Source organism: Vanessa atalanta, chromosome 22, assembly GCF_905147765.1.
Source record: "Vanessa atalanta chromosome 22, ilVanAtal1.2, whole genome shotgun sequence".
Classification (NCBI taxonomy): Eukaryota; Metazoa; Arthropoda; class Insecta; order Lepidoptera; family Nymphalidae; genus Vanessa; species Vanessa atalanta.
Window position 1 is genome coordinate 8,166,241 of NC_061892.1, and position 14,052 is coordinate 8,180,292.

At 31.9% G+C, this 14,052-nt stretch overlaps 1 protein-coding gene across 2 annotated transcripts in view; it reads right to left on the reverse strand.

The window, feature by feature from the left end:
* Positions 1–1,183: 1,183 nt before the first annotated feature.
* LOC125072651 (homer protein homolog 2) overlaps positions 1,184–14,052 on the reverse strand; it is a 41,291-nt gene continuing 28,422 nt past the window's right edge. For both annotated transcript variants that reach the window (XM_047683300.1, XM_047683298.1), the window contains 4 exons: positions 7,840–8,009; positions 7,318–7,433; positions 6,794–6,910; positions 1,184–6,306 (listed from right to left, as the gene is read on the reverse strand). In XM_047683300.1, coding sequence (XP_047539256.1) covers positions 6,265–6,306; positions 6,794–6,910; positions 7,318–7,433; positions 7,840–8,009 — 445 coding nt within the window. In that variant the 3' untranslated portion in view covers positions 1,184–6,264. The remainder of the gene's footprint in view (positions 6,307–6,793; positions 6,911–7,317; positions 7,434–7,839; positions 8,010–14,052) is intronic.

Below are 14,052 nucleotides of genomic sequence, written 5' to 3' on the forward strand. Positions count from 1 at the left end.
GGGTAGGGCTTTATACAAGCTCGCCACACAGATGTGAAACATCTAATTTGATGGTTATTTAAATAATTATTTATAATGAATACTAATAGATAAATATGGTGTGAAATCGATGTAATTTATTTGGTAGTGAGCGTGGTGCAAGCCCATCTGGGTACCACAACAAAGCCCTACCACCAAGTAAAGAATATTGTATCGCCACGCCGCAATACTTAAAATTGATGTGTTCCGGTTTGAAAGGTGACCGAGTTAGAGTAACTACAGACACATGGGAGGTCAGAGGCGCCATTGGCGATGTAAGGAATTTTAAATTATTTCACAGCGCCAAAGTCCATAGGTAGTGGTGACCACTTTCTATCAGGTGGCCCATTTGCATGCCCACCTATTATTTACTTGTACAGGATCTTGGAAATATTTAAGTATCATTTTAGAAGATTAAATTAAATTTAAGAACAACCAACTCTTTAGCTAATATTTAGTATGAAACTCAGAAGTTACTCTTTTCTAAATAAAATACCTACGTATACAATATTATTTTATTTTATATGGAAAATATAAATAAAGGATTGATTGAAGGAAGGATTTTTGATCTATGCAACATCACGTGGGTCTCATGTCCCTCATTTTCATTGTTTAAAGGACTTCATCAAGAACTATACGTAAATCCATACAAGTTACATTTTATGTATACATAAAGTCTACTTCACCTCTGTTTTGGAATCATTATCATTTAATAAAACTCAATATACAATACTTTGACAAAAATAACTCGTTTTTTTTGCATATTTTTTATTTCATTGTTTTAAAGTCAAAATTTCATTAATAGTTGTCCATTATTTAAAAATTTCAAAAACGTTATTGCAAACTTTTCTAAAGTTTTTTTTGGGGAGTCGATAGTACATATACTGTGGTTGTTTTTGCACATATTATAGTATTAATATGTCTTAAAAAGAATCACTTATTTTGTAATCGAATTATTGAATTTTTAATAGGCGAGAAATTTTAATATCAAGTATCACAGTTTCTAGAAAAGTCAAATTTGTTAGAAATATATCACCACGTGACTATAGCAAAAACAACTCAAAAACACTTTAGAAGCTTATATTTTATTGGTATTAAAATATGAGGAAAAATAAAAGACACAAAAATGAAATCATCATTAATTTATTTATTGTTAATACGCATATGGTAGCTCACAGCGACTACGAATCTAATGGAAGATAACGTACGTACACATAGGATAGTCTGCGCTGCATTTGAATATACATATCATACTAATCTCATTAACTATATCGTTATTATGCTAAAATTATATTTTAGAAAATTATAATCTATGATAAATAGGGGAGCACCAAATATAAATCTTTATTATTAGAGAAAATATATAGAAATTATTATCAGTTAAAGTTTTGCACGAAATAAAAAACAAATATTGTCTATAAAAAAAATCCTTTACAATAAATAAATGCTATGAAATTTACTTCGTTAGATTATGGTAATTAATAGAATTTAAATATAAATAAATAATCTATAGACATTTTTTTAAAATATATTTTAACAAACGCAATGCAGACTATCTAATAATAAATAATTACAATCTATAATGCGATTACAATACAACAATACATATAGAAAAGAAACAACGACCCGTTTTGATTAAGCTATATTTAACTTAACGCAACAAAAAACCTTTAACATTGGCACTCCAATTAAAGAAAAGAATCGGTGGGAGAAATAACAACAGGTCATTGTCCCTTTGACAATTAATTATTATTTTTAATCTGTGCTTTATTGTTTTTAACTATTTTTAATTTATCATCTGTAATCTCCAGCCAGATTACATTTATAATTTTATTAAACCGATTCTATTTTATTTATTCTTGTTAATTTTTAATCTGTATATATTGTAATCACACTCAACACCGGTTTATTAGAAATTAACACTTAGACTATGCCTATAGTACATTCAAATAACAGATCAATTCTGTCTACATAATTTATCTATATAATTTTACATATACTGTGAAACATATACCATGTACAAATAAATATTGTGTGACTATGAAACATTAAATTTCACTAGAAACTATTTAATTATTATTATTATTATTATTTTATTTAACTAACAAATAAATCGTGTATCATCTATTTAACAACTGCACAGAAGGTTAACATATCTTACATCGAATATATATAATACAGGCTAGTGTTCCGAAACATTGGGACAAGTTTCAGTAATAGTTTGTATAAGAAAACTTTTTTCAACAAACTGTCACTACGAAAATGTACTCTGTTTCATGTAGACGAGAGTTAAAAATCGAATAACAACATCACTATTCAAAACGTACACAACAGTAAATAAAAGTACCCTGTTTAGAAGACATTGTATATTTTAAAAATTGTGTCCTCAGCCTTTTTTATGATATCATTTGTTTTTTTTTTTAACATTTCAACAGATAATAGCTGACTGGTTCGAAGAAAGTTATAAATCAATAAAAATAGAAATAATATTCACTATATAATATATAAAATACAAAGAAGAAACTAGTAAACCTGTATAAACTTAATTAAAACGATTTAATATTAAAATATATTTATTAAATACATCATTCCAGGTAGCTATTATCTGTTAAATGATGTTCACTAATTTGCTAAGGGGTCTATGCAATACAGGGTTTCGAAAAAAAAAAATAAAAAAAAAAAGTAAAAAGAAATCTTAACTTTATCCGGTAAATGTTAGACGGACAGAGTGATGATTAGTTGTACTTAAGACTAGGAATGGTACAATTTTATATTACACATAGTATAACTAAGAAACACTAATTTCACTAACAAATTTCGAGTGGAAATTTAATATATGCACAGCTATTATTACTAAACAAATATAATAATATATATAAAAAAAAAAAAAAACGTTCTATGAAATACTAAATTCATACAACGACTGTATATATCTAATTGTATAGATAAATAATATCGAGTCAAAATAATATAGTGAAATGCAATACAGATCCGAGTTTCAAGGAATCATATAGTTACGATAGTTATAAACGCTTAATACTATGTTATTAATATCATATTTTATTTAACTATCATTCTCGAGTCTCCAGTCCAAATTCAACCGTAGTAGACTTAACAGTTCTCTTTATAGATAATGTAGTTATTACGCGCCAAATCAAAACTTAATTTATCCTTGTGGTGGCCCACTCAACTCATATTCTACCGGCAAATAGCAATACTTAGTATTTCATATTTGTGTTCCGTTTGAAGTGTGAGTGAGCCAGTGTAACTACAGGCACAAGGGACATATAATATTTTTAGTTTCCAAGGTTGTTGGCGTATTGATGATGTTACAGATGTTTTAACGATGCCCATTTCTATGGGCGGTAGAAACGAATTACCATCAGGTGCCCCATATATGGTATATATGGGGCACCTGATGGTAATTCGTAACTTTTAAAAGTAGTTGATGTTACTGATGTCAGATTACGTATTTAAGAGATAGAGGAATGCGTTTTTATAGCTGAGAAAAAGCCACTCTTTTTCCTTAAGATATGAATGCTCATTCGAGGGTTAAGTCCGTAATCTTTAGTAAAGATTCACCAGTTTCGTGTACATTCCTCTTAGTTCAATCAAAATTCTTAATGAAAGATACAAATTTAATTGACAAGATAGTTTTGAACAAAAGACGATTTTATTTAATATATAAGACTAGTTTAATGTATTGTTTTTGTTTTCTTAGATCATTTATTTTCAATTAACTCAACTTAGCAATAACTTGAAAGTGAAACTTCTTAAATATTTAGCTCTCTTTCTCTCTACTCTTTCTATCCTGCTTTCTCATTTCAAGAAATGTGACTAAACTTTTAAATTCTCGTCCAGCTCGTTTATTGAATTGCCTAAATTTCATTACAATGAATTAATTATAAATCGAGTATGTAAGAAAAATCGATATTTATCTCGAAATGTGCCCACTATTCATTGTCTCCAAATTGTACTTCTCCAAATTGTACTATATTCACCTTTTTTTTCGTATTTCGTGGTTTTATTCGTGTCTCTTGTATGACACTTTTGAAATATTCGACTAAAACTGCGTGATAAACGATATCACGCAGTTTTAGTCGAATAAATAACACGAAATGAGTTACTTCACTCAACAAAATGTTGCACAGTATTCATGCAGTCTGGGCACATCTCGAATAGAATCATGAATTACAAAAATCATTAATCATTTTTTAAGTTTAACAAACAAAGTCTTAAGTCACGTCTTGCAAATAATAACCTTATAGAAATTGTCATAGTTAATTGTTTACAAATAAAATAACTTAATACGTTTTGATTTGGCGCGACAACCCTCGGTCCAATTTAAAAGCACATAATTAGTTCACGTCCCAACTTTAAAGTTAATAAGGAATACTTATCAAATATTCTACACATTTCACACTGCCCTTTGAAAAACCAGGCGAAAATAGTCGAAATTATTAATTAAATCGGTATTTCTACGTGCAACCAGATTTTTTATTACTACTTTCATAATAGTATATTTTTTTTTGGCATGGCATCGTGTTCGCACGATTTTAATCTTTATTTATATACTATTAAAGGTGGGTATCAAATACTTATGTTATATAGCCACCGAGTAGAAATAGCAGAAGAATTAACTCAAACTAATATTTATATAATAGCAGACTTAGGACATTTGTGTATATTTTTAAATGGAAAATTGTTTAGTTTTTCAACATTACGGACACAATCTGCTGTACACAATCTCTGAGCAACACCATCTTCACCGGAATAGGAATATTGCTATCTCTTTCTTATTAATGTGTTTGAAAAAGATAGAAATACTATTAGTCCTTTCAAATTATTATAGAGTCTGTGTACAAGAGTTACCGACACAATATTGTCTAAAATATCATAAATAGTCTAGAATTAGTGCAAGATAAAGTTATACAGACTTTTAGTGAATTAAATCGAGAAATAAGGGAGAGAATTATAAAGAATATTCTTTTTATTTTTAATACGAATTGCTTTATATTAAAATTATGATTACAGCGAATTATCAAATTATCTAATAAGCATATATTACTTTTTTTTCGATAAATTAATTTTAATGAATATCAATTTTAGCATATGAATACAATTGTCAAGTTATTTTCAATAACAGATAATAAAAAAAAAACAATCAATATGGCCATATCGAGGAACAATTTAGTAAATCAACGGTGGGCCATACGAACGCTTACATTTCATCTATACAAAACAAATAAATCAATCGTTTCATAATATAATTGCATTATATTGCATTTTAAAACATAGCGAACTATAAAATTGCGGTATTACTTCACGAATGTCTTCAGAACTGATCGTATACTAGAAATGGTATCAAATATGTTCAGTATGGATAAAATCTGTCTGAACAGTCTGAACTAGTCACCTCGCGTTGCTGACGTACTACGCAAAGGTAACAAACTTGCCAGCGGTACCGACGGCGGGGGACACAAGCGGCGCGCGGGGGAGCGGGGAGGGTCTACTTAAGTCGCACGTGTTGAACTTTTCAAGTCTTTCATACGTGACTTTGTCTCGTAGAGGCACTCCGCTTGGAATTTCATTCGTACATTCAGTCATGGTTCTTTAAATATCGAACATTTATTTAACTATTCTATTCATCGAAGACTGTCAATCGTTTCGACAGAGTTGCATCTGTCAAGGTCACGAGCTGACTTAGATCGCGAATATAATATATAAAATGTATGTATGTATATTACCTCGCGAAAGTTTAAAGTATACAGATCCTTACTGTTTATACTTTCTCATACATTATAAATGTTATAATTACTTGAAACCAAATAATATTAGTTAAGAATCATACTTGGTAATTATTTATCAATATAATATATTAAATTGACATCTAATTTTCAATTCATCGACATCTATTGGGCAGAACAATGTTAGGGACTTATACAAGTACGCTGCGTAAAGTAAGATAAATTAGGTAAGCGACTCTCCCAATTTTGTATTTTGAATTGAAATGGGGGGGGGCGGTACATTTCGTATAAACTGAGACAAATTACGAGTAAAATAATATAAATACCACTTCTACCATACATCGAATTCTGAAGGTCGAAGTTCATATAATAAATGAATATCAAAACAAAGAGTCGTCAATACAAACAGACGTACCGTCTAAAATAACTCTCGCACCGTCGGAGCACCGGTCGCGGTTCAGTCCCGGTCGCGCAGCAGCAGCGGCAGGCGGCGCCGCTCTCATGTCTGCAGCGCCGTGCTGATCTCGCGGTGGATGGTGGTCTGCGAGCAAACAAGTCCGGCCTCGAAATATCATTTATACGTTTGAGTCAATTGTTCTTTGTATTTGTATTGGGAAGGCACTGGCCCCTAAGAATCTCCTCTAGGGGGTCTCCTACTTTAGGGGTACAGGGCCTCTTCGATGTATGTAACATATTGTAAAAAAATAAAACACATAATTGTTATGCAAACCCTCATTCTAAACGGTTTCATCATATACAATGAAACTATTTTGTTACAACAAAAGGGTTAAGTGACATTGACTCTTATAATCAAGATACTTAAGGGTTACATCCGACAAAATAGCGTATCACCGAAAATCGGGTGAGATACTACGTTAGTTCTTCCTTGCATTGCAAGTGAATTTTATCATCTACGATTTCTTTACCCGGTTGACAACGTGCAGGCAAAATTTCCTGATGATCAGTTGTATATTTAGGACATGAAAGCGTACCAAACTCATTTTCGCGTTTTTATAATATAATCTCACCAGTTCGGTAATCTGCCTCGCCAGCTGTTCGTTGATCGCGTGCATCACTTGCCGCTGTCCGTCCTGAGCAGCCAGCGCCAGCTCTAGCTGACTTTGAGCTAATTTAGCCTCTTCATCCTTTAATTTACAACAATCATTGAATTTAGTCTCGGGTATAAAATAATAAAAGAAAAATCCAATTGTCAGAAAAGGTAAAGCAATTATCAATGGATTTCAACTAGTAGAAATTAAAACACAAATCATTAAATTTTCGTATCTTAAATAGAGGAATTGGAAATTATTACGACACGCTGTTTCAATGCGCGTCAGAGACAGACACATGCAGTTTCCCTTCACCGCGGAGAACATAGCTCGTATATGTATCTTAACTGAAGATCGCATTTTCAGTTAAGATACAAGTGTTTAAACCACTCCATCTGGAGTCAAATCATGACATAGGCTTATTTGAGCAATTTCGAACTGTCAGAAAAAACATGTTTCTGATACAATGTTTCCTTCGTCCTATTTATTGTCCACATCGTTACCTGTTCGCTTTTCTTAGACTTCGTAATCTGTAGGAGCTCTTCGTTCTTCTGCGCTAACTCAGCTTCCAGCTGCGCGACGCGTTGTCGTAATTGATCTACTTCGTTTGCTTCTCCACCTGCAATTATTTATAAACATTTCTGTACCTATTATTTACATATATTTTTTATATATCTACAAATACAAGACAACTTATTTAAAGTGCAAATTTAGTTTTTTATGGAGAATTAAATAATTACAATCACATGGGATTATTAACTCTCCGCTAGGCGTTGTAAGTACATCTTCTTATATACCGTTCAACGACAACTGCTATCCACAACAGTTGAATATTTTAGCGCAAAACATATTAAATAATAGTTGACAAACACATTTAAAGAAACATTGTAAAAAATGCCAGGATTTTCCTAGTACTATTTATAAACACCGAACTAATATGTTGCCAAATTCAGACAATGGAAATATTTATCCCGTTGCATTTATTATTAACTTGTGAAGACATTAAATTAATGAATTATCCGTACCCTTCCCCGTAGCGTAGTGTCTTGCACGAGCCACTTCTTCCCTGTACTGATGGAGCTGTCGCTTCCACTCGTCAACATTGGCAGTGCTTTCTTGCAAAGCAGCCGTGAGTCGAAGGTTGTTACTCTTCAATGTAGCTAATTCCACCTCCCACTTTTTAGCGTTCGCCGAGCTGTTAACAAAAGTATACAAGTTAAATAAAGTTCATTGTTTTTACAACATTAGATTATGTTCTCGGTTATTATGTATAAACACGAGCTCATAAAAGACGAAATATTTGAAGGGAAACCAGAGGAAGATCCACCAGCATTGGCCTCCTAAAAAGCAGAGGAGGCCTTAGCCCAGCAGTGGGAAATTTACAGGCTGTCAATGTTGTATGTTGAGCTCATAATAGATTTTATGCAGAACTTTCAATTTTTGGTGGAATCATTTAATATTATATGAGACCACAAAGAAGGACATATAAAATTTGTCATCAAACTGTTTTTTGATCCATATAAGACCGAAATTTAGTGTATCAATTGATAGATCGATTGAGGATTATTATTTAAATAACATTTCTCGTCACTCGTATCAGATTGATACTAGATTAAACATGTTACAACATTTATGTAGATTACAAGTTATCAATCTCGCATTTGTAGCGACTTAGCTTAAACAAAAAAGGAAACGCACAGCCGCCTCTGCGGACCAGAATTATCAAATCACGAATCTACATGAAGAAAATTCAACGTTACTTCACAAAAAGTTACAACTTTGCGTCCTATACTTAGAATAGATAGCTCATCTAAAGTAACAGTTATGATACATTCTACCCAAAGTCGCTAACAATATGCCAATAAACATAAAAGAATGAGTACCGTCTATTGAGGTTTCTTGTCATATAGAAATTGCATTCTATATACATATGATGTGTTACTTTATTGTTATATTCCTTGTACGGTCTTGAGATGTCTTATATACTCGATGTTGTACGAAACTAATTATACTTGTATACAAATATACTATGTGTAATTCTTATATCTATCACACAAATCTCCCCCTCGACAATTTGTAAAGAGCACGAGGGCAGAGGTTTGGCCTCTTTTTTTTCGCAATGACTCTGTCAATGTTATACCTAGGTTATGACCGCACTACGACCATTCCACTGTAGTATTCCACCCTTTATTAAAGCCCGAAAGGCAATGAAATGACACACCGCAACTATACAAAACAATAAAAAAAGTAAATTGTTTTTACGCCCATCGACATCGTCCTACTTCTATTATTTCTTTTATTCCAAGAATTCTCGAACACTCATTTTATTCTCATTCCGGATAAAATATACTTACTTTATGTTTTACGACAGTATAACCAATAACTGCCCGTACGTAAATAAACCCGTCGAGGACAAAATCTTGGAGAGTATTTCGCTGAATGAATGCGAGATGGACAAACGTTAACTTAAATTTATTTAATTTGAACATTTTTCAAAACCTTAATAAATTAATCACACTAATATTCATTAGAAAAGTAATTAAAATGTACCATTTTGTTTGCTACCACTCACTCAGATCTGACATAATTATAAAGGTCTAGAATTTAATTTTCAATATATAAACAAGCTGTATGGCCAAAAGAGTCTTGAACTTCCGTTGTTTCTATCATATAAATAACATTAAATTTCGAAAGAACCGAGACGGTCCAGTGATTAGAACACATAAAAATCTTGATCAGCGATTATTGCTGGTCTGAATTCAGGCAAGCAAACAGACAATGTGTTTTCTTGTGTTTAATTTGGGTTAATAAATCGTTAGTCGTTAAAAGAAAACATCTGCCATTTGTTCTCTAAGTGGAGTGATGATGACAAGAGACTGAAGAACAAGATCAAACCTAGTTTAACATGTCCAAGGGAACGGAGTCTCAATACCATTGATGTAATCGGCGTTGTTGCTAATTTAAGTATTTAAGACTACAATATGTAGCACAAAATGGCGTTTCTAAGCTTTCTCTTAAAGTCTTTTTAAAATATTGAATTACTATTGCGCAACTACAGCTCCTTTAGCTCACTCACATCGGAACGCAAGAAACTCAAATATTACTAAACGTATTTTCATACGGTTTTCACCAATGGGTGAAGTGATTCACGAGGAAAGTTTAATTGCGTAATTAATCAGGGTTTTGTGTACATTGGCAAAGATATCACAATAATTGTTCTTGATGTCGGAAAAATTTCTGCCGAAATAGTTTTCAATGAATAGTGTTGTACCCTCGCGAAGCTACGAGTAGCTAGTCTTAGATATAATAGTCTAATACTGGGTTAATGTTGTTGAATGTGTCAAACGAACTTACATTTTTTTATATTTGATGCTAGCTCCGTGATGTTTACCCAAATTAGATATCGAAACGATCGTCTCGGCTCTATTTTATCGAACAGCACGTAACGCATAACTATCACAGTGACACGGCTAAAATAGCATCACGTGTGAAAACATCCGAAACACTTTCGATCTTAAAGTGAGAAATTTTATTGCATAACGATGCGACGCTTCATGTACACCGTTTACACGAATATATTACGACAAAGTTTCTATTATTACTAGCACCATATTTGTTTTGTTATTTTTATTTTTTTAATATGTATTAGCATTTCCTACTTCTACTATAAAATATTCCCAAAACCAGCTTTTCGTACGATGTTATTGGTAATGTTTGCCAAATGTAAAAACGCAATCTTCGGTTAAGATCCACGTGTTGCAACAACTTTTTGCTGTTAAAAAAGTTTTATAGTTTTAATTAGAGTAGATGATTAAAAGCATTAAAATATACATTCAATAGTGAAATAACTGCTGTCAATCTTTGACTAATTACTAAGTAATTCACTTTAGTGTGTAGGTATTAATTGTGAATTGAATGTCAAATTGTCAATCCTGACACGTGTTGTATGTGTCTAGACATCATAACTGTTAACGACACACTTGTATAATCTTTTTTTTTAAAAATTCTTAATATATTTTTTGATACCAGTTTCAATTAATTTTACAGAGAAACAATTAACACAAAACAAAGAAGATTGTAAAATAATTTAAAAATTGTTAAAATGTTTTTATTAAAGAAACAAAATAAATGATAAAGCTTTATTATATGGGCACTTCACATCCTAGTTTAAAATATAGAAGCGCTCGTAGCTCGGTATATGTGATACCAGATAATATCATTTTTTGTCAGAAACGATTCACTCATATGTAACATATATCACATCATCAAATCAAAACAAAATTAATTTATTCAAGTAAACTTCACAATAAAGCGTTTTTGAATCTTCGATATTTAAATACTACCACGTTTCGATATAGATACGCTATACCCAAATCAAATTCAATTATACCATAAAAATATAATCGCAAGCAATGATGTTCTATTTTTAAAATGTAACTCTATATTCTAATTGAGAATTAATTATATAATATTCGGAATAACTATAGAAATGATACCGTGTAAACGCGTTTAATAAACCTTAAAAAAAATTACAACACAATTTGTGATATCTTATCGCGATAATGATCCTTACTTCCTTGCAAAAAGTTTTATAATCGCGTGCACGGTAATTGTGTTCCTCCAAGTCACTGATACCGTATCGATTATGACGCATCTGCGTGTTCATCTCGAATTATATACGCTAGTTGCTCTACTTGCTGCGAATAAGCAATATACATGATTCTATTATAAATATTTCTGTAATCTGAGAAATCTTTACCATGTTTCGTAAGCAGTTATTATTTAGGTTTTTTACAAGTGCAATATTTTATTCGTTTATTCCCATCGTAGTGGGACGGCAAATGACACGGCCCGACAGATCAGACGCTGAACCAACGATACGTGAGTCCAAGGGACGGAAGTATTAACACGATCAAATTCTAAGCTATGCTAGACACTAGACAAACGAAGCAGATATTAGCCATTGTATGGAGTATATAACGAATCTTACCACCATCTTATAATTAGACCGGGAGATGACAGGAGAAGATTGCCGCCACCTAGGTGTTTGAAACTTTGTATTTATATTCGTTAAACCTCAAACTTAAGGGAAAAATTAGTGCTTAATACTGGTACAAATCGTTCGAATTACAAATAAAATCTTAGGATTTTGAAAAAATATTGTTCACATTCGCCACATCCCACAGGTCTAAATATCATACAGAGAACTGTTAAAAAAGTTTCAGGGTGGTACAAATCGTTTGGCGAAAAAAAAAAAATTACTCCTTTGCAGTGGTATGGCGGCCATTGGGAACTGTCGAAAAAGTATGGCAAGTCGATTTTCGTGAATGTCTACTCGACGATGATTAGCTATGTACAAATAGATATAAAAATTAGCTTGGTACAAATGGTTGAATTGTTTTATTTAAATTAATGTATTCGCGTCGGTATGGCGGGTTGTATGTCACACCCGAGTAGTATGGCATTACGCTACCGCCTTCTTTTTTTTTCGACTATCTGAAAATACAAGCATTTTTGTGGAACAAATCTTTCGACACTCGTTATTTATCCGACGCGATCGATTAACGCCCACGCGATTGGGCCGCCGATGCGAGCGCTATGACCATCATTTTCCTTTTTGCCTTTACGTAATTAGACCCCTGAAGAACCGCCATGCTGGTACAAATGACCTAGTATTTTGTGTCATCATCTCCCGGTCTAAATGCTTTGGGTTTGAAATATTAGGGTCTACGTAAAACGTTTATTTTGAAGGATAAAAATATGATCTAAAAAAGAGACGTGTCGTGTCGTTGGAACGAAGGTTTTTTGGCAATGACATTTTTGACAAATTAACAACGTGAGAACAAGTATCAATGAAAACAATAAAAAAAATATTTAAATAATTTATATTAATATTATAAAAGCGAAAGTAGCTCTGTTACAAATTGAGGAAATTGAGTAAAATGAGGTGTTTTATAAATTTCGCGCGGGTAGAGCCGCAGGTTCAGCTCGTATTATATAAAGCTGTATGAGAAACAGAGGGAAAGATCACTTAGAGAAGGTATAACGCTTTTTCCTTACTTGACAATTTCTGCCAGTTCATTCTACTGTAAGCTGCGCAATAGAACTTCTTCCCACAAATTTTATTTTTTTTGGGGCCTGTACCGTATGTAGACAAACTCACTAACACATAGAGGACAAACATACAAAAAACATTTTATATTTATAAACGTCGCTTTATTATGTTTTGTAAGTATAAACCAACGAACAATTTTAAAAGTTGTTTTTTTTTTTTAAAGTTTCATTATTATAGAGTCGAGAGAATTTCGTATACAATCGTACTTTTGCGATACAAAAAGAAAAATATGAGTAGCAGTATTCGCAACAAAAGCTCATAAGCACTGTAGCCATTATTGTTATTACTTTGCTTGTTGTACTTTCTCTTCGTGATCTAAAACAAACATTATTTGGATAATACACGACACCAGTTGTGACGCGTGGCTTCGCTCGCATTTTAAAGGTTGGTCATCAGAATTTACGCATAACAAGTATCATATATGCTTAGGGCTCAAGCTTGTTTTATGTTCAATTTCATAAAATCATCAAATTCGTTTCAGTCGTTTGGCCTTGAAGGTGACAGAGTAAGTTTCGCTTTTATAATAAATAGTATAAGCTATGGGTGTTTTAATATTTTGATAAGTATATCATAAATTAAACGGCGACAACATTTCCCTTACAACCAAATTAGTACAGTAATCTATCAAGGAGAAAGGATCGAATCTATAATATTACCAGCTATTCGACTCGTAGACTACCCACTAAACTAACTTAATTCATTTTATTACTCTTATGTATTCTTAATTCAAATGAAAATATATCCTCCCATTCGAATGTTAAATAAAGCGATTGTGGGACGATTTACTCTTTCGAAAGAGCTTATCTCCGTACTTAATTAAGAATTTTAATTGGACATACACAAATACTTCCTTAATAAAAAGGATGAAACGAGTACATTTCCCGCGTTTGGATATACATATTTTATTATCAATCATTTACAATCAATTTTTAATATAATATAAATTACTTGATATTTCATACGCGATAATAAATATAATATATGTATATATTTTTTAATATAGTTCAATCGAATGAAGCCTCATTAAACTAATTATACGACGAAGTTGTGATTATCATTTCTCATGATTGTAAAATATATAAGGCGAATGTTCTTTACACATATAATAGATATATATAGATAG